The sequence below is a fragment of the Cryptomeria japonica genome, chromosome 1 (genome assembly GCF_030272615.1).
Source record: "Cryptomeria japonica chromosome 1, Sugi_1.0, whole genome shotgun sequence".
NCBI classification, from domain to species: domain Eukaryota; kingdom Viridiplantae; phylum Streptophyta; class Pinopsida; order Cupressales; family Cupressaceae; genus Cryptomeria; species Cryptomeria japonica.
In genome coordinates this window covers 397993389-398013820 of record NC_081405.1, presented here as the reverse complement: position 1 = coordinate 398013820, position 20432 = coordinate 397993389, and the positions used below count along the sequence as shown (strand labels likewise).

General features: G+C 37.2%; 1 protein-coding gene across 7 annotated transcripts in view; it reads left to right on the top strand.

The window, feature by feature from the left end:
• Nucleotides 1–20432, top strand: part of LOC131070885 (DNA repair protein RAD51 homolog 2) — a 200697-nt gene that overhangs the window by 83257 nt on the left and 97008 nt on the right. For 6 of the 7 annotated variants that reach the window (XM_059218344.1, XM_059218336.1, XM_059218346.1 and 3 more), the window contains 4 exons: nt 12338–12418; nt 17696–17761; nt 17983–18080; nt 18163–18285. In XM_059218344.1, coding sequence (XP_059074327.1) covers nt 12338–12418; nt 17696–17761; nt 17983–18080; nt 18163–18285 — 368 coding nt within the window. The remainder of the gene's footprint in view (nt 1–12337; nt 12419–17695; nt 17762–17982; nt 18081–18162; nt 18286–20432) is intronic. The other variant, XM_059218338.1, reaches the window with a different exon arrangement.

The window sequence follows — 20432 nt, the reverse complement described above, 5'->3', positions numbered from 1 at the left end:
TCTATTGGTCCCACTTGGACGTCTTGGCACATGGCACGGAGGCACGTTTGGGTACAAAAAGAAAGAAGGCCGCCATGTCCGATACGGAGTCCGACACGGAAGAGTCCGAGGCTGAGGATGCAGAAAGTGGCAGGGAGGAATCTGCAGACACCTCCTAGGTAAGCGGAGGGAGTTTCCGACTGGCAGGGAGAAGGGGTGACCAGTTGCCTGAAGAGGGGGTAGTGGAGTCTGTAGGTACAGTAGGGTCTACTGTAGCATCACAGGTGCAGGTCCACTTTACACCAGCCCGCTTACCAGAGACTTGTCAGTTGGCGGTGCCGCGGTCCTTAGGGACAGTGAGTGTAGTCACCACGGTACTAGTTCCTAGTTTCGGGCAGCCTCGGACGACGATAGCCATGACACCACCACGGGTGGAGACCTTGGCGAGTGCAGAGGCTTCCATGGTGCACGAGGTGCCGGATGTGATAGGATAGGATGTGCCAGGGTTGCTCGGATATATGCAGGAGGCAATGACGGCAGCAGGCACTCTTCATGATGACCTCACTAACTGGTTGAGCCGTTACCAGATTGCACCCATGGCACCGGGAGAGGCCACTCTATCCCCAGGGCGGACCACGTATTCCTTGGATGTCATTGACCTCGAGGAAGGGAGTTCCCTGAGCAGCAGGGTGCAGAGTTGGAGCAGTTTATTACGGAGATGACTCTGGGAGCATAGCGGCTTGTGTCATCTGCCACGCTCCAGGCCGATGCGACCATGGTTGAGCGGATGGAAGGGTTGTTGACCTTTGCCCGCACGGGATGCCGAGCTGAGTTTGAGAGGTGTTTTGAGTGTGCCGGATGGCCGGACACGAAGAGCCTGACGATGCTGGAGGCTTGGCGCCTCACTGAGGGGGTTGGCGAGACCCAGATGCAGTCGTTGGTGAGAGAGGTAGAGCAGGCCTTCAGTGAAGGTTATTTGGAGCTTCGGAGGTCACAATAGACGACAACTACAGTTGAGTCTTTGAGGGTGGCAGCAGTAACAGCTCGGGAGGAGTTGGCTACTAGGTTTCGCGAGCTAGAGGCTACCATGGCACAGAACCAGGCAGCGGTGGACATTTTAGTAGTAGAGAAGTCTGCCTTGCTGATACAGTTGGAAGAGGAGAGGGCCTCGAGGGAGCTGTTGGAGACTCGGTTGGTCAGTGCCCTGGAAAATGTGGACAAGAAGGATAAGGAGGTGCTCGAGGCAGCCTATATGGTAAAGATTGCTATGGAGCGGCAGATGGTCGCGGAACGGGATCTCAAGAGGAGGACGGAGTAGGTTTATGAGCTCCGTGGGCGCTTGGCGTCCACTGCTACACCACCACCGGCGCCTTCTTCATCAGGGACGCCTTCTGCACTTCCTTAGTTTTTTTTCTTCTTCTGGATTTTTGCGAGCTCCATGTATTCTCCATTTTGTTGTAAGTCACCTGGAGACGACTTTTCTTTTTGGGGGGGATGATGTTAGCCGCATTATTGTATACGGGAATAAGAATAGTTAATTAAGTCGTAATTGGGTTTGTTAGTTGGCAACTTAGGGATGGCAGTTGTGGTGCGACGGTTGGCGCTCGCACCCCCTCGGTATCTTTATATACTCTTGATTGTAACTTGTGAAGGAGAGGAATTATGAATAGAATAACATATCTGATACTTGTCTGATATCTATGGCATTGTTCTGCATTACGTACTTTATGCTTTAAGTATTCACCTGAGAGGGCAAACAAATGTCACCTTTGGCGAAATGCAACAACGATTCAGCAAATTCTTGGTGGTGGGGGTTTTATTTGGCATTGCCACATATGTAGAAAGGAGTATAAGAGCTCATATTTTCAAGTGAAAGCTCACTTATGTGCCATCCTTTTACAAGGAATAAAAGTTTGTCAAGGGTCAAATAAAAAAGGGTTGCCAAAGGATCATTATTGGCCTATATTAAATAACAAGAGAATGCCAACAAGGCAAGTACTAGATTAAAGGCTCTTGCACATCCTCTTGCCAAGAGAAATGCGCAGAAACCTCCTCGTGGATGGCCCACATCCTCTGAAGAAGAGAATGTTTCTGTGAGGCCTCACCTCGACTCAGTCTGACATTTTAGTGACTTTTACATATTGACTATCATGGATACTTTATTTTGATGCATATTGAAACTTAGAACTTATATGATTTCAGGATTTGGATAACATTGCTAAATTTTGATGATTTACTTATATGCTTTATGAGATAGAACACTACATGATTATTAGATAAGATGATATTGCGATGATAGATTTCGTTATTGAATTTGCAGGACTTTGTTATGATAATAGAACTATGATGTATGGTTAAGTTTATGTGAATTAGGATGAAATTGCTTATGTGATATTGCTTGATAAGAGATGTATTTAATCTGTGCAGATGTAAATTGTATGTAAGTGATGATGTGTATTGTTATTCCTTTGAATTATATTATATGTGGATATTTGAAAGTACTAATGTGTAAATTTAGATGCGCAGGAAATTAACCATGTGACTATGGAAAATTACGGAGAACCAAACCTAGACTTATGTATGTTCTTAAGCCAGGGGTTGTCTATTTGGAGAGACAACACCCCGTTTGTGTTGTATTTTATTCGTAACAGTATATGCTGCATGTGTGTTAAGTGTTATTTAAAGTTATTGTGTAAAATCCACAAGAGACGATTTCATGTTTTAAATTGTAAAAGTGTTTTATTTGTGTCACTTGACACATGTGTGGATTTAAGTTTAAATGTTTTATTTTTGTCTCTTGGTGGGAAAGTGTTCAACTATAGCTTTTTAAATTAATGTAACGTGATGTCATAAATACCTTGGGAAAAGAATCTTTGGAGAGGTCAACATATGTTTGACCCGAAAATAAACTTCAGAGGGGTTTAAAATGGGTTAAATGAACACCTAGGGGTAGTTTAATAGGGTTTCCTAAAGCCCATAAGGTATACCTAAGGGTTAGGGGTAATTTTAGGCAAGTTTCTACTCCTAAGTGACCTTTTTGACACTTTAAAATTTGGCTTTTCTGAGTTGTGCGAAAATGGAAATTAGAAGTTTGAACTTAGTTGTAAACTTTCCTATTCGAATGAGAGTCTTTTTCCCATTCTGTCTTACTTTCCTCTTTAGTTTTTAGAAACTTGTGAGAACTGGGAGAATGAGCTTCTTAAGCAAGAATTTGAAAATTTGAGGGTAATCACCCACTCTCCATTTTTGGAGACAAAAGAAATTTTGAAAAGAATAGAAAAGAATTGAATAGAAAAATTGGCTAAGGGTAGAAGAAGAAGATTCGTGGATTGGGCAGCTCTTCCTCAAATATTATCCTACCTTTGGGCAGATTAAGGTTGGTTTCATTATTCTTTAAAAATGTCTCATTTTCTTTGCATGTGTTTGAAAGTATGTTAGTGTAAGAAATCTGGTTTCTTGTATGTCCTTTTTAGGAATTTCTTTTGGTATTTTGCATTATGTTTTGTCTGTGTTTTTGGGAATTTTTTCAAGACCTCTTACTCTTGGGAGAGAGGAGGATCTTATGGGTGGAAGCAGTGACAACCCTCGAGTGAGAGACTCTCGTTTTGAGAGCGATCACAAGGGATTTTTGTGTGACCCTTGCTGCATGGCCTGTTTGTGCAATGGGGGTCATAAGGAGGGATATAAGGCTAGAATGCCTTGGGGGGCATAAGGAATAAGGGGTTGAAATTCTTGATGTATTTTTTGTGCCATGAGGTGGCTACTGGTTTTCCATACTTGCAGTTCTCCTCAGGGTATTGGTCCACTACCACCCTTGAAAAGGTCATCACCTAAGTGTGGTGCAGTGTAGCCAAGTTGGGAGTGTGTTTGAAAATTGTGTGCTTCCTGCCTTCTATGTGTTTGCATGTTTGTTACCCGTCTAGGGCTTGGTACTCCGAGCTCGGGGGTGGCTACCAGTTAGCCTAGGCTGGGAGGTGAGCACTCCATGGTCATATTTGTGATTTATTATGCAGGGATGTCGAGAAAAAAAAAAAATAGGAAAAGTGAAAAGTTGCAAAAGATTATTGTTGAAGAAATCTAAATTCATTTGCAGTTATTAGTTTTGATAGGAGAGATACACCCTCATTCGTTGAAATGAGAGGCAAGTTGTAAATTTGAAATATAGACATGAGATTTGTTATTGTAGTTAAATAAAGAAACAGCCTGTAATTTTGCAGAATATCTTTAGAGTTGTAAAAAGCTAGTTATATTTCTATTTTCTGTTTTTAAAAAAAAAAAGGGATTACTTTTGTATTGCATGCAATAGTCTTTGTAATATGGAAAAATCAGTTTTAATTAAATCTGTGTTCTTCTTTTTATCTGAGAATGTTTATCTTCATTATACTTGCAGTAAAATATGAGTTGTATTTGCTGTTAGATTTTAAGTATATAAAAAAAAAGTGTTTATTTAGTTGCTGTATTAGTTGTAAAAGTCAATGAATGTATTTATTGCAGAAAAGTATAATGTATTCCTTAAATAGTATTTCCTAAGTTCAGAAAAAGAAATATATATTTCCGATGTGTTATGATAAATAGTTTAGCAGTAAACTTATTCCATTTTTAAGCATTTAAAATAAAAATAAATAGGAAAGACATCAACTAGATTTGCATGCATATTGTAGATTTAAAAATAATTTTATAATTCTGTTTTATGAAAAAGAAAAAAAAAAAATATAAAATAAGGAATATAGTATAATATATTTCTGGAAAAAAAAAAATCCTTACATTAAATAGATTTAACATTGTACTTCCTTTCCTACGATTGAAAAATCAGAATCTTCCATGATTCTGGGTTATTTTAAGAAATGAAACAATAATATAATTTATTTATAAATATATATAACCATATACATGTAGATTTCATGTATATATATTATATATATATATATATATGAATATAAACATGTGAAACTGTATATACACATTTATATATATATATAAATACCTATATAGATTTATTTAACTTATTGAATTACCTTTGTATTTTTTTTTTTTTTTAAATTGCATGTAAAATATATTTGAATATATATATATATATATTAAAAAATTAAAAAAAAAAGAGAAAGCAGTTTTCTTTGGGAAGGGCCGCGCAGGGCACGTGGATCCTGTGCGGGCCGCGACCAACACAGAGGCCGTAGCCTCTGTGCGGGCCGCGGAACGCACAGGGCCTGCGTTCCCTGTGCGGGCCGCGGGGCGCACCAGTGGCCGTAGCCACTGTGCAGGCCACGACACACACAGCGGCCAAGGCCGTTGTGTGGGCCGCGACCCACACAGTGGGTCGTCCCACTGGCGGCGCCGCTTGCTATCCCCCGCCTCCACCTTTACGGTCGCTCATCCCCATTTTGCCGAACTTCCTCCATGGCTGCCGCTCGATGGGTTTCGGCCCTGCACATTACGAACCAAGGTTAATATGAAAGATTCAATAAATAAAAAAAATTATATATATTAAAGGTAATGCCCTAATCCAAAGCTTGGGGTTAGGGCAAACCAAATATGGTTAGGGTAAAATAAGTAAATTACTTTAAGGGAAGTTTTAAATTAACAAGGAAATAAAAATAAAATAAAAGAAAGAAAAGAAAAAGGGGTGAGGATAGGTATTGGTTTTGATAGAGTTTTGAGTGGGTAAAACCCTAGGTAGATTTATATACATTATATAGGTATATATATATATATTATATCAATATATATATATTTATATATATATATATAAATATATATATATATATATATTATATCGATATATATATATATATATATATATATATATATATATATATAAATATAAATATATTTGTATATAATTAAGGTTGTCTTTTTTATAATTATGTTCTATATAAAGTAAATGGGTAGAAATGGATCAAGTTAAAATTGTATGAGGTTATTATTTGATTTCTTGAATAATACGAAATGATTTAAATTAAGTAATGAGAAGTAAATAATTATTTTAACCTTATTAGCTTGAGGAGTTTTGAAAAAGATTAAATTATCTAAATTAAGTGACACTTTAAAACGATTATTTTAATTATGGATTTAAAAAGGGATTTTAGATAATATAGTCTTAATGGAGACTAAAATTATCTTCATCTCCTAGTTTTTAATGTGTTCATTTTAATTAAACTATTGATTATGTTGATGAGAAAATAAATTAAATCATTTAGTTTTCCGCAAATAAATTTTTAATTAATTTCGTTACTTAGTTAGTATTAGAGTTAACTCGAATATGGATATGGCAAACATGTTAATGCATGTCGAGTTAGCGAACTTGTTAATTGATTTGTAGTTAAAAAAAAAAAATCATTCCGTTTTTGCCCTAAATTTTGGGCATGACAGTTTCGGTTTCGCAAAAAAAGAGGCCCATTGGACAAGGTCTTAAAAATGAAGAGAGGTTGTAGATTAGAGCATTGCTTGTTGCATTTATGGCAATGGGGTTTGTTGATGGGGAGGTTTGCACTTCCGTCAATGCAAAATAAAATGCACCGAGTACATCCTACTCTCTCTTGTATAAGGAAATCCTGTATGCCCTCTAACTATCTAGGCAGGATAACCTCAAGGTTTCTAATGTTAGGTCATGACTAAGCTCAAGATAAATTAGGGCTGATGTGATTTGCTGGTAATCTCAAGGGGACCTATGCATCTAACAAGTTGGCCTACATCTGATATGGCTATTTGATGATGCTTTACTTCCCAAACTGATTAAAATAAAGAGCAAAGGGATAGGGTTTAGAGAACCTAGGGACAATGATGTAACGGTTGGTGCTACGGGTAGACAGATTTCACACAATACTAATTACTGCTTAGCCAAAGATAAACTTACAACGCCATAGAAATAGTGCAATCTCCAAAGGAAAATAAAAGGGTTTTCAGACCATAAACATACATTAAGTACCGAATTCTAGCGCAACTTAGATGAACATTCATAATTGAACTAACAACAATAAAGGGGGGGGGGGGGAGCTCAGACTAACCATGCACAAAGACCTACGGTTAGCAAACCTCCAATGGTATGAACTTGAAAGCTATCAGATATCCTCACATTTTATCATTAAGATTATTGAACCTTAATTAATTTGATGAAAAGAAACCATGCAAATAGGAGAAAGCAAATGGCAAAACACCATGCTTCAATTTTTCATTCACTTGCTTCAACTAACATTACAACAATTTCTGCTCAACAATTCCCACTCTACCCCTAATTCTAACTTATATTTTCTAACCTACCAATTTCTAAATCCTACCAATTCTAACCATTCTAACTTCTAACCATGAGAGAGGCATTGGCCTTTTATAGATTTTACATTTTGAACCAATGGCCAGGATTCAATCCATTCAATGGCCTAGATTTGACCTCCTAGAAACACTAACAACTTTCAATTAATGGTTTCAACTTTTAACAACTTCAACCACTTTTCAACTACTCTCCAACTGCCATCCCACTAGAAGACAAAGTTCACAGGGCTCAAGACAAACTTGGTAGCTAGGTAAACAACTAACTTTTGACCCCCTTTTATATTGCATTAAATTGGGACAAAAAGTAGTCATTTTACAATAAAATAATTCCTTTTTACAATAAATCATTTTCTTGCTCAAACTCAGCTGTTCCTTCTCTATCTCTGCAGTCTGCATGTACCCTGCACCAACTTTGTGTCTACCACTGTTTTCCAGAGTTCTGGAAATGACATCACTTTGGCCTTCTACACTATGGTAGTGGTCCTTTATCCTTGTACTTTGTCTTTGGTGATCTTCTAGCTTTATCACGATCACATCTTCAATCGGTGCCCCTGGATTGTAGTGTTGTAGAGCCTCCCTTTATCTTAGGGATCTCGACATCACCTCTGTTGAGCTCTTCATTCTGCATGGACAAGTAAGTCCAAGGATCAATCATCTTTTTGTTTAGCCATTCATTCATTACCATCACATCCATTGGAGATTTTCTTTTTGCAACACTTAACCCCTATTGAACATCATATTGAAATCATGCCCCATGAACTAGGACTTAGGAAGCTGATTTTGGGACTAAGGGAAAAGTTTGGTGGCAAGATGAGCTTCAAGACTTGAACCTTGATCTGATTTTGACTACAAATTGCACTATTTAGACAAAATTCGGTGCCATCAAAGCTCTTAGGAATAAGGCCAAATTCAAATCTGGATGGTCCTACCAAATTTGAAGAGTATGAGATAAATTTCGGTCAAAACCATGGGGCTGGGAAGGGCTTTTGGAATAAGCCAATTCGGATTCTCAGTGCTACACCGAATTTAGTGAGTGAAAGAAGAAATTCGGAGTTAACCTCGGTGGTAGGAACAATCGGGATGAGGGCTTATTCCTCTTTGTCTCGCCATCACCAAATTTTGGATTGGAAGGTGAAATTTCGGTCTGAAAATCGACATTAGGACGCTTTTTAGGAGTAAGTCTTAGTCCTAAATTTGTGCTATTACTGAACTTAGGAGGTGTTGGATGAAATTCAGGCTGAAGTTTGGGGTTAGGAAAGGTTTTAGGATTGAAGGTCTAATTCTATTTTCTGTCCCAGCACCGAGTTCGGAGGGGATTGGGCAGAATTTCGGCGTTGGGAAGGATTTAGGGAATAACATATGTTCTGATTTTGCATCCCAGCACCGAGTTAAAGAGGATGATACTTGTTTGATACCCACCCATTCCTTCCAAACTCTTTGACGCCTCACAAACCTTGACTTGGATTAACTCAGATCTGTCCAAGACATTACATGAAGAAATTTTGCTTTGAAATGGTGTGACGGCTGCAACCTTGATGCTGGGAGAACCTTTAGGAACAACCTTTATCTGTGATTTGACTGCAATCACTGAATATTGGATTGGAACTCAAGTTATGGGAGAAATTTCGGTGATTGGAAACCTTTTAGGAATAATGCTAATTCCCATTTTTAGTGCTAGGACCAAATTTTAGGCATGAAGGGTGAAATTTTGGTCAAAACTTCGGGCTTAGGAAGATGTTTGGGATTATGGTTTTATCCCATTTCCAGTGCTACAACCAAACTTGGAGGGTATGGTGAGAAATTCGAGCTAAAGTTTGACATCAGTTAAGGTTTTAGGAACAAGCCTTAATCCTCTTTTTAGTGTTGGTACCGAGTTTTAGACTGAATTGGTATGTTTTGGCTAGAATTTTGGGCCATCAAAACTTTTTTCATTATCCAACTTTGGATCAAATTGGGGCTTGAATGCTCTTCTCCTTCGTTTGATTTCTATGCCAATCTGAATTTCTGGTTTTCCCAAGTTCTTGAACACTTCTAGGCTCTTAAGCTCCTAGGCCTACATCCTATCTCCACATTGTACTTGTTTGTAGACTTTTGCAATGAGCTTTGTGCAGGGTGGTCATTCCTAGAGCACTCTTATACCATACTCCACACCTCACCTCTAATCCCTATCACACTCCTTTGATTGAATGGCTTACCAAGATCTATTCTCTCTCATCCTAGCAACTGGCAGAGCAAGCAAAAGAAAGGGGGTCCCTGTCGAAGACGAGGTGTGTGTGGGCAGCACAATAGGCTTCCTTTCAAAATTGTTAGATCACTTTATTGGCGGGATATGGTGAAGACCCTTTGCAATACACCTCTTGATTATGTTAGTCCTGGGTATGAAAAGGTGTGAACCACTTTATTGGCGAAGGATAAACTTTCAATAGAAACATCACTAAGAGTAATCATGGATACATGACCTGAAACAGCCCATCACTTATGATGTATGGAAATATTGCACAAATAAATCATTGATCAATTTTATAGTAGTGTCCTCTAAAGGAGTGATGTTTTTGAAAGCAGTGGATTGTGAGGGGCAAGTAGAAGATGCAAGTTTCATTGCCAATATTCTCATAGAATTCATTGAAATGGTGGGGCTTGAAAATGTTGTCCAATTCATAATGGACAATCCTAAAAATTGTAGGGCAGCTAGGTGTATAGTGGAGGCTACATATGGTCACATTTTTCCAACACCATGTGCAGCCCACTTGCTCAATTTGATATTGCAAAAGACAAGCACACAAATTTAGTGGGTCAAACAAATCTACATGAAGAATGAGGACATCCAAGTGTTTGTGACCAATTATCATATGTCACAAGCCATATTCAAGATCTTCTCCAAGTTGGAGTTGTTTAATTTAATTTTAATTTTATTTTTTAATATATTTTTTAACTTTTGTTTTGTTTTTTATTGTTGATATGCGACTTGTATTTTTTATACCATGTTAGGTTGTCAAAACACAGTTTGCATTTCACTCAATCGTCTTAAGACGACTTTGGAAGGTTTGAGAAGCCTTGAGTTCTATGGTCATCAACAACTTGTGGAATGTATGGAGGCAATCAATCATAGAAAGAGCACAAAAAGTAAAAGCATTGATCCTAGATGATGAGTGGTGGGCTCATGTGGAACATATTTTGAATTTCATTGAGCCCATTAGGAGCATGATTAGGTATGTTGATACTTACTAATCGCCCATGTTTGGGTGAATTTAGGAAGATGACATGGATTCTATGGTGGAGAAAATAAGGGCAATAAAATAAGCCAAGGAACATGACCCAACGAAACATTTTTCAAAACTGTTCAAAAGATTATCATTGATCGTGGCAACAAGATGATCACCCCCTTACATCTCTTAGCATTTGCTTGGTCATCAAATATTATAGAAAAGAGGTACTTTCATTGCGGAGGAGGGTGCCACCACTAGAGATGGGGAGGTTGTTGCTGGCTATAAGGCTGCATTTAGAAATATATTTTTTAGATGAAGAAATCCAAAGTATTGTTTTGAGCAAGTTTGTTCACTTCATAGCTTCAAAAAATCATGATGTTTCTGCTATACTAACAATTATAGGAAAAGTGCTGATGAGTGGTGGTATCTACATGGTCAAGGCTCCATTTACTTGTAGCCTCTTGCAATTAAAATTCTCTCCCAAGTATGTATCTTTTTATTTTTTATTTTTCGCATGTTTCATTTGATGCTATCTTATAATAATTTAATTTAATAATTTTTTATGTTTTAAGTTTTTAATTATGAAATCAAATACTAAATGTTGCATGCAAATTCAACAAGTTGCAAGTTCTTCAGCTGACCGGAATTGGAGTACATACTCCATCCACTCAGTTAAACACAACTGTTTGGGTGCAAAAAAAGCAGAGGATTTGGTCTATATACACTCCAATCTCCATCTCTTGTCATATAAGAGACCTGAATACAATGATAGCATGACAAAGAATTGGGATCCAACAACTGTGTGCAGATTTAGATGCTACAGTTGCATAGCTTGCCGAAGTCTCTACAGATGAGGCAGCTTCTACACTTGACACAGTTAGTGGGAGTGGTAATCCAATTGATTGTGGTTCAAATGAAATTGAAACAAATGTTGATGTTGACCTTGATGCTTTTGATGAAGAAGAATATGGATTTAAATATCGATTGTAATTTGAACTTTCAATGTTCAATGACATTTTGAGACTTAGTATGTTCATTTTTGTTCAATGACATTTTGAGACTTAGTATGTTCATTTTTGCCAGTTGTGAATATGAGGTAATTAAATATTCTATTTATTGGCAATTATGAATATCACTATTCTTATGATTTATAATTTTGAACACACACACACATAGGGACAAAAATTGCCATACTGCCTCATTCCTGCACTTCTGTTGGCAATGATACAATCAAAAAGGGTTGGCATTTGATGGGGCTATACTAAGCTAAATTCCTGCAACTCCTCGTGTGCATAATTAATGTGTTGCAAGAGTGCACTACATTTACAGAATCCAACAATCCCTGACCAACATTGTTCACATGAATTACCACTATTTTGTTAGTGGGTTGTATAGGCTTCCAGATTTGCTTGATGTTTTACTGCTCGCTTACGCCCTTAAATGATTTTAATGTTCTTTTTCTTAAGTTGTGAATGCCAGGACATGTCTGATGCAACCCTTACGAGATAGTCATTAAAAGATTCATTCACGTAGGTTGATTTTAGTTTTCCTGGCTATTATTGGACTTGGATTGAAAATTTGGAGATTTATTGAGAAATATGATAAAACTTTAAGCATTGGAGCATTGCTTCTGATACTGGGAATCTTTTTAAATATGAGTCATGTTTTTGATTTATAATTTCTACCATGTCAATTAACCTGCTGTTCTTATATCCAATTTTTTTTTGGCACATTCACTTGATCAAAATATTGATTTGAATTCAATTGGCTCCTCTTTCATACCTTAAAACTTCTGAGAGACTAATTTGGATTAGAGTCACTCTTTCTTCCTCGGTGTCAAACGGAATGTCACAAGACTCTGAAGTTTCTCCTTTCCATTTTGGCAGCTTGCGGCAACTAGAAGCATCAGTCACTCAACATTGTATAAAGTTGGTGATTATTGACAGTATGGCTGCACTGGTTTCAAGGTATAACTTTTCTTTTGGTTATCAATTTTTGTCTGAGAACCAGGGATGAGGTTTGACAGTCCACAGCACTTAATATAAAATTTAAATACATGCAATCATTTTTTTGATAGCTAAATCAAGAAAGGGATTAGAGTACCTCACTGTGGATTAAAAAAAATGAAATAAACCAACAATGTTCTTGCTTCCATTATAAGGTTGTTTGTGAAACCAAAACCACAAGTTTTACTTTGAGTTTCATGGACAGCAAAAGTGTTTTCATAATTTGGGGGAAATGGAGGAATGGTTTTAAAATTATATATAAAAACTAATATTTGAAAGATTAATTGCAAAACACAGTAAAACAAATTTCAATTATCATTTATTTAAACAATATACAGAAAAGAAGCTGAAATTTATATATATTGTTATGTGACATGTTGGATTTGAGACAGCAAATTTAATGTCGTCACCACTCTCTTCAGATTCCAGATTTGAAACTGAGTCTTAAATAAAAAAACTTGGGAATCTAAACAATGCCGACATATTTATATAGACAGGGAAAAAATGTTGTTTTCATTATTTCAAGTTAAGAAAAAGGGAAAAACACTGCTTTTCCATCCATTGCAGCCCAAAACATTTCTTACCTTTTGAGTATTAAAAATAGAGTAGGGTTTGGGTGCAACAGCCCCTTGTGATGTCAAGGGTTAGATGGGCCTTTGTGCATGCCTTGTTCTTCATTTTATCTCATCTAACCAAGCTCCAAACCCTTCAATTAATTAATATCTTTGCCAAAATTTTCCCCAAATTTTCAACTACAAGTTTGAATCTTTGTAGTGTACCTTTGCTTGAGAAAATCCAAATATACAGTTTTAAATGAGGGAATATTGAAAAAACAAGTGTGAATAGATTAAGAAGGGGAATGCTAGTGTTTTATTTTGCCCCTTTCAGGACAACATAAATGGAATAGCATGTACTGATAAGTCTTTCTTCAACTAGAAGGGGAAGCTCCATCATAAATAAAAGCTAAACTAAATCTTATGACTCATAAAAAGACCTTAAGTATTCTGCAAAATGTGTACTGATTTTTCACTACAATGGCAGAAATCTCTTTTTGCATCAGTATTTTTCTGTTTTTTTCTAGCTGCTAAGTATTTTGAAATCTTTGGAGGCTTTGATGTAATGATCCAAGAATACTGTAATATCCCCAACAATTTTTTTTTGATTTATCAACAAGATTAGGAGCACAACAACACCCATTAGGGTTAGAGAAATGAAATCCAAACCAACTGGAAAGAACCCTACAACTTTTGATCACTGAGAGCCCAAACTGGGAGGGTGAGAGCATACGGTAACAAGGGATCGTTAGTTTCAAATTGCTGAAAGTACTGATTACAATAATGGCGGCACCTTAGCCCCTTCCACTTTCCAGTTGGATAGAAACAAGAAAGCCTAGCGGTAAACCAGCCAAGGAGAAACAAGAACACAACCAAGCATGAATCACTCTACCGCATATTTCCGCAGGAGGATGAACACAAACAACAAAGCTCAACTCAAGCGCTTATGCAGCGGGAGGACCATTACAAACAATAATCACTCGACCGCTTATGCAGCAGAAGGACAAAATTACAAATATCAAATGTAGGCGGCAAGCCAGCCTCTTCCACTTTTCAGCGGGGTATGCTTTACAATCCAGAAGTGGTTGATAGTACTACTATTCAACCTTACAATATAGAGAGAAATGATTAGAATAGAAGAATAATGTTGATCACAAATGATAGCTACCTCTAAAACCAACTCAAACATAAAGCAACTATTGCTGTTCTTTATTCTGAAAGTCAATAACACGCAGACCAATCACTACCAAAAACACCAAAATGCTCATAACTAACTCAAATCTACTCGAAATCACACCAAATCAAAAGCAAATGACTAATATGACATGAGGGAACATTTTAGAACCTTAAACCTGCAACTTCGAAGTCTGAAACCAGATGCACGCATCCGAAGGAAGCTAGGGAAGGGGCATCCTAGCAGAAAAGTTCGACCAGCAATATAAAAATCAGATCAGCAAACTACCTTCTGCGATTTGGAGTACTTCATCGCCTATGGTAAAGAGAAAATCAGAGTCAATACCCATATTGAAACATTGAACCGGCAGTGAGGTACGAATGAAAGATTGCTTCAGCCACCATACACCCAGAACACACCGAAAACACAGCAGCAATTAGAAAACTGAAAATATAATAGCAAACTCCATCACTTTGAAGCTCAATCTACTCCTTTGAATGAGAAATAGGCTCTCTCATAGCTAGGTGCTATTTCTCAAGTACTAAACTGGTACAAGCTAGGAAGCACGCAACTTCGGAGCAAAGGTCTGGCACAATTTTGGCAGCACTTCATTATGAAAATCAAAGTTCAAAAACTCGGACTCGCCATGGACTTGGCAAACCAAAAATTTGGACTCGGACTCGGACTCGTGAAAGATTCGCGAAAGACTCGGCAAAAAAAAAACCGTAGTTTTACAAAAAAACATAAAGAAATTAATGCTTTTAGAGAGGAGCCATAATTGAAACATTACACATGTCATATGATCTACAAACGCGCAATATTTGAAATTTGAAATACTAAATCTAAATACCCAGATTTCTTCAATGCTAATTATGTTGTTATATGGAGCCTAATCAGACTCGAAGGTTAAATTTTCACTACTTCCATCAACACAGTTTCCCCCTATATTTTTCGACGGGGGTTTGGGGGCAGCACCCCCAATTTGGGGTCAAGGGGCATCGCCCCTTGCGCGCTCCCTGTCGCGATACAGGGCGGGGTCGAGGGGCAGCACCCTGCAAGGCCAAAAATACTTTTCTTATTTTATATAGGCGTCAGGTATTATTTCTCTATTGGCAAAAACACCCTTCACGAGATATTTCACTCCCTCAATTACACCAAATGAAGGCAAAAAAATAAAAAAAAGACTCACTTTTAAAGGTTGCATGACGTTTTTTCTGGGTTGTGCGACTCCATCTGAAAGACTCACGAGTCCGTGCAAAAGACTCGCGCAAGTCCTTGCAAAAGACTCGCGAGTCTTTTAGGTGGACTCGCCAGGACTCGCCTCGCGAGTCCTTGGCGAGTCGACTCGCGGCTCCCAAGGACTCGTGAGTTCATGGCGAGTCCGCGATTTTTTGAACTATGATGAAAATGTTCAAAGATGATCAAATGAGAGACCAAGCTCTCATATTTATAGATTCTAAGACCTCAAATTCACCTCCAAATGGCATCCAAAGTACAACTTCTTCATTTGCATTTCATTTCCCACTCCCTCATGTGTTTGGCGTCCAACTCCTAGGCAAAAAGTTCGAACTTTTTCCTTGGTGTATAACTTACAACTTAAAACATAATAAACTCATGAAATATGCCTCCTTTTCTCACGCCACTGACTTAGTAAAAATATAATATTTTTAGGTGCAAAGTATTTTTCCATAAATCGTCCATAAACATATTAAATATTAACTTTAGCATAAAATAATAATATTTAATAAATCACTGAAAATCAAATACTGATTGTGCCAAATTGAACTGATGGGTTGAAATGCCAAAAACCAACAACTGGACTAGGTCGGGGCTCTGAACTACACTGCTAAAAATAGAACTACCTAAAATGGCACTTACTAAAAATAGCAAGTCCCGAAAACAACTCCAAACGGCTTGCTTTTCGAACCATGAGAAGAAGCTCATAAAACTCAGAATAATCTCAAAACCCTAACAACTGCCACCAACTTACTAAAAATAGTAAGTTTAGAATGCCTCTCAAAACTGAATGCATGTTATATCATTGTGAAGCTCTCGAAAAACCCAGAAGGAATCCACGAATGAAGTTGCAGAAGCCCTACCGGATAAGCACCAATTAGATCATACAAAGCTCCACAAAAATAGGAAACCCTAATTCTTCATTCCGATTAGCCTTCTCCGGGATAGGCCAATGGACCAATGTTTATTCCTCATTGAGAAGGGGACATTACAAATACATATAGAACACTAATGAAACAAATATGGCTTAGCATATTTTTCATGTTACAATTGTGACACATTTGTGTCACAATGACACTTCCAAAGTTCCAAGTATGCAAAGTCATTGCATCAAGCTTGACTGCACTAGCCGAAGACATATCGGTTGTGAGATGACCTCATCGTGATGAACAAATAAGAAGGTAGAGCTTCCCCTAACATGATGAGAAGGTGAATAAACAAGCAAGAGTGGAAGGAAAACGGACACATTTCCTAATCAAGGGAAAACCTAAGCATTATATCAACCTTTAATTCATCCTAAGATACATTCTCATAATGAAAACGATAGACATATGATGATCAAAACTTTACGAACACATACCTACGTGAGAATGAGTACCTAAGTGAGAATGAGTGAGACCCAAGATCTCACTCTAGCCTTCGAGAAGACTAATTTTTTTCACTAAATATATTTTGTGTCTTGTATCTTTTTTTTTCATACTGAGATTGTTTTGTGGAGTTAATCGATTGTTGAGGTATAAAGCAACTTGTTTACACAATTTGAAGAAAAATCTGAAAAATTTGATGAAAAGGAATTTCTTTATAAGAAAGAACATTTGCCATTAGGCAAAATGATTTTTCTGATGTATTAATACCATTTGCTGTAGTCTCTTCTGAAAATATACCAATCCTAAATTTCACCAGTGCCATTGCCATCTCCATTTCTGATCTCTTCATTTTTCCAGATTCCCAGTAACAAATTGATGAGTCCGTATGATTGTTTGAGGTTCTTAATTTTTGAGTCCGTATGATTGTTTGAAGTTCTTAATTTAATGGTATTCTTGTCAGTTCTTGGAGGTGTTTCTCTTCTATTTGCAGTAGTGAATCACTCTGATTCATAAGAAAATCTTTTCGAACGTTATTATTGTTATTTGTAGTTGAGGAAGAATGAGAGGATACAGCATCAAAATGGACACCTTAAAAGGCACATGCAAATTTTTGTATGCTAATTTATGAAGATAAACTTCAGAGATGTTTAACTTAAACTAGATGACCTTTTCCACATGACTATGTTTTGGGGGCTCATTGTTTGTTCGAAACATTATCAGATATGAATGTTTGTGCTCACAAGTTGAATGTTGTGAAAATGTTTTGGTTCTGAGACATACAGACACTTTTGGAATGAATCATACTCCTAAATTGTGAGAGGTGAAAACTATAGTGTTGTTTTCTAGTATTTTTTTGAAAATCTTAGATGAAACATTTTTGCACTGGACTAAAGCCAGATTGCTGCAGTGAACAGGGGCAGGAACAGACTTCTTCAAAACATGATACAATAGGTAGTCAGGCATCCTTTTTAAAGTAAGTGACACATGCTAAGAGGCATTTCAGAAATACACCTCTTAAGGGAAACTAGGCATATTAAGTACTAAAATAATTGTTATTAAATTGGGCTTTGAATTTTCAATTCAGTGCCATCCTTCTGGACTTCTGTGGAGTTACAGTAAATTACAATGTGACAACTCTAATTTCTTTCCAACCTTGTGAATATTTATCTTGTGATTTTTCCATGAGTTTCTCAGAGCTCTTGCAGAGGTTTCAAGGATACCTGTTGTGGTAACTAACCAAGTAAGATTGCAAAACACACAAGATGATAAGAGTTTGACTTTCCCATTTGAAGGTATAACTGTTTACTATTTGTTTTTCTGTTTAATTTATGCAATCTTTATTTTTATGTAATTTTTATCATTTGTTTGAAGCAGCAGCTAAGAAGAAGAGTGATCACATTATAACATCCAAAAGCTTTGAGGCACACCTAACAGCAGCTTTAGGAACAAATTGGGCTCATGCTGTGAACATCCGCCTCATTTTTGAGTCTTATGGAGGTCAGACTGTCATAATTTTTCTTGCAAAATATAATGTTTTATGCATCTCTTTAATATTTCATTGAGCAATACTTTTGCATTTTGTGCATTTGTTTGTTAGGTTTGTTGTTGAAACCCCTATTAAAGGGTTTAAGAGGAAAAAGAAATGCAAGAAAAATGGTGGTGCGGAAGCCACCCTCAGAAGGTTTTTTCATGTTCAATTTTTATGGAGCATCATGAAGCAATCCTGGTATGGCTCGTGTGCGAGCTATAATTAGAGATGACCAAGGCTCCTTTATGCATGGGGGAACCATATATATGGGGACATGCACTAATGATGTGGCAGAATATGAAGGACTAATTCTTGGTCTAGCTCTTGCTAAATCAATGGGTGATCAGAAGCTACATGTCAGAGGTGATTATTGGCCTCTGCAAAGAAGCATGTGCAGATTGAGGATTGAAAAACATCTTTGAAGAAGCCTTGCATATCAGTCAAGCCCTTAGCAAAACACTGCTTCACATTGTTTTAGAGAAGCTATAATGGAGTGGCTGGCCTTTTGGCTGATTATGTTGTTGATCACTTCCCCACTCAAATCAATGTAGTGCTTTGTTAGATTCATGGGGTGGATTGCCTAAATCATTATTATTTAAACCTCCCTAAGTTCAAGTATATCATTATTCCTTGCCACCCCCACATGTGTTATCACCTTAATCTCCCATTGCTATTGCTCATGTAGATTAAATGCAAACCATGGCACCAGATTGATCACATTTAGTTCATAGATTCTCTCCTACATTGAGACTATAACTGACATTTGCATGGGGGATGATTAATGCCATTAAGATGTGAGTTTGAAAGTCATGGATGGCAGCTAGGAGATTGTGTGATTTTTTTTTGTAGTGTGGACCTCCTTGGTTCAATGGTCTATTGGTGTGCATTATTGTAACTCCTAATGTTGTTTGTTGACAAGCCAAGGCTAAAAGGGATCCATTCTATAGAGACCTTGTCATTGATAAGTGTTCCCTAGCCAAATTTGGTCGTGAATCAAAGAGCCTTAACTTAAACAATGGGCTTCATCAAAGAGTTAACTAGATAAAGAAGGGATTGGAGAAGGTTATCCATGATGTTTGAAGGCTTGTGTTAGGGCAAAATTTTGTAGCCAAACTTTTGGTGGCAGTTTGTTGTGGCATAATCACACATCGCCCCATTGCAAATGGGGATCCCCTCTTTTTTGTTTTGCTTTTAGTTTAAAGTTCTGGTCTTTGGTTTCTAAATCTTAGAAATGAGTCAAGTTTTTTGAAATTCGGGGGAGTCATTAAAGTAAAAAAATGAAGCAATGGTCAAAAGGATGGTTTGATGTTGTGAACGGTCTCAGATGGGTCGAAGGAGTATAATCACAATTTCTTGGGGTCAATTCTGACAACTTGATTTTTTTTTTAGGAATTTTGCTTTTTTTTCTTTTTTCTAAATTTAGAAAGTTTTGTATTTGGCATTTTGGGGCCAATTCAAGAACCTACTTTTTGGGCTTGTTTTTTTCTAAAAATAGAAAGTTACTTTTTTTGAAAGTTGATTTTTGCTTTTTTCGAGGTTTTGGATGGTTTCACGTTCAGAAGATGTGTCGAGTCAGGAGAATTCATCCAGAACAAACCAAGTATGAAATAACTTTCGAATCTAGAGGATAATTTCTAAAAAGCTGATTGAAGATCACAAGAAATTGACTAAGTTTGGAACTTGGCTCAAGAAAAATTCCTTGTTTCGTTGTAAAAAATTCTTGAATTCGTTGGAAAAATTCCTTGTTTCCCTAGAAAAAATTCCTTGTTTCCTTGGAAAAACTCCTTGTTTCCTTGGAAAAAATTCCTGAATTCCCTGGAAAAACTCCTTGTTTCCTTGGAAAAAATTCCTGAATTCCTTGGAAAAATTCCTTGTTTCCATAGAAGAATTTCAAGTTTCCATGGAAAACTTCCAGCACAAGCAAAGTTCACCCAAGGCAAGTGGAAAACTTCCTCATTGATGTTGAAGTCTACCCAAGAAGGGGTAATAAAGGTGATTAAGTATAGGCGCTTGGAAGAGGAAAGGTTGAAAATTTTGGTTAAGTATAAAAAATTCCTAATCCAACCTCAAGTCCGCCCTACCTCATGGTGAATCTTTCTTGCACACTTGCAAAGTC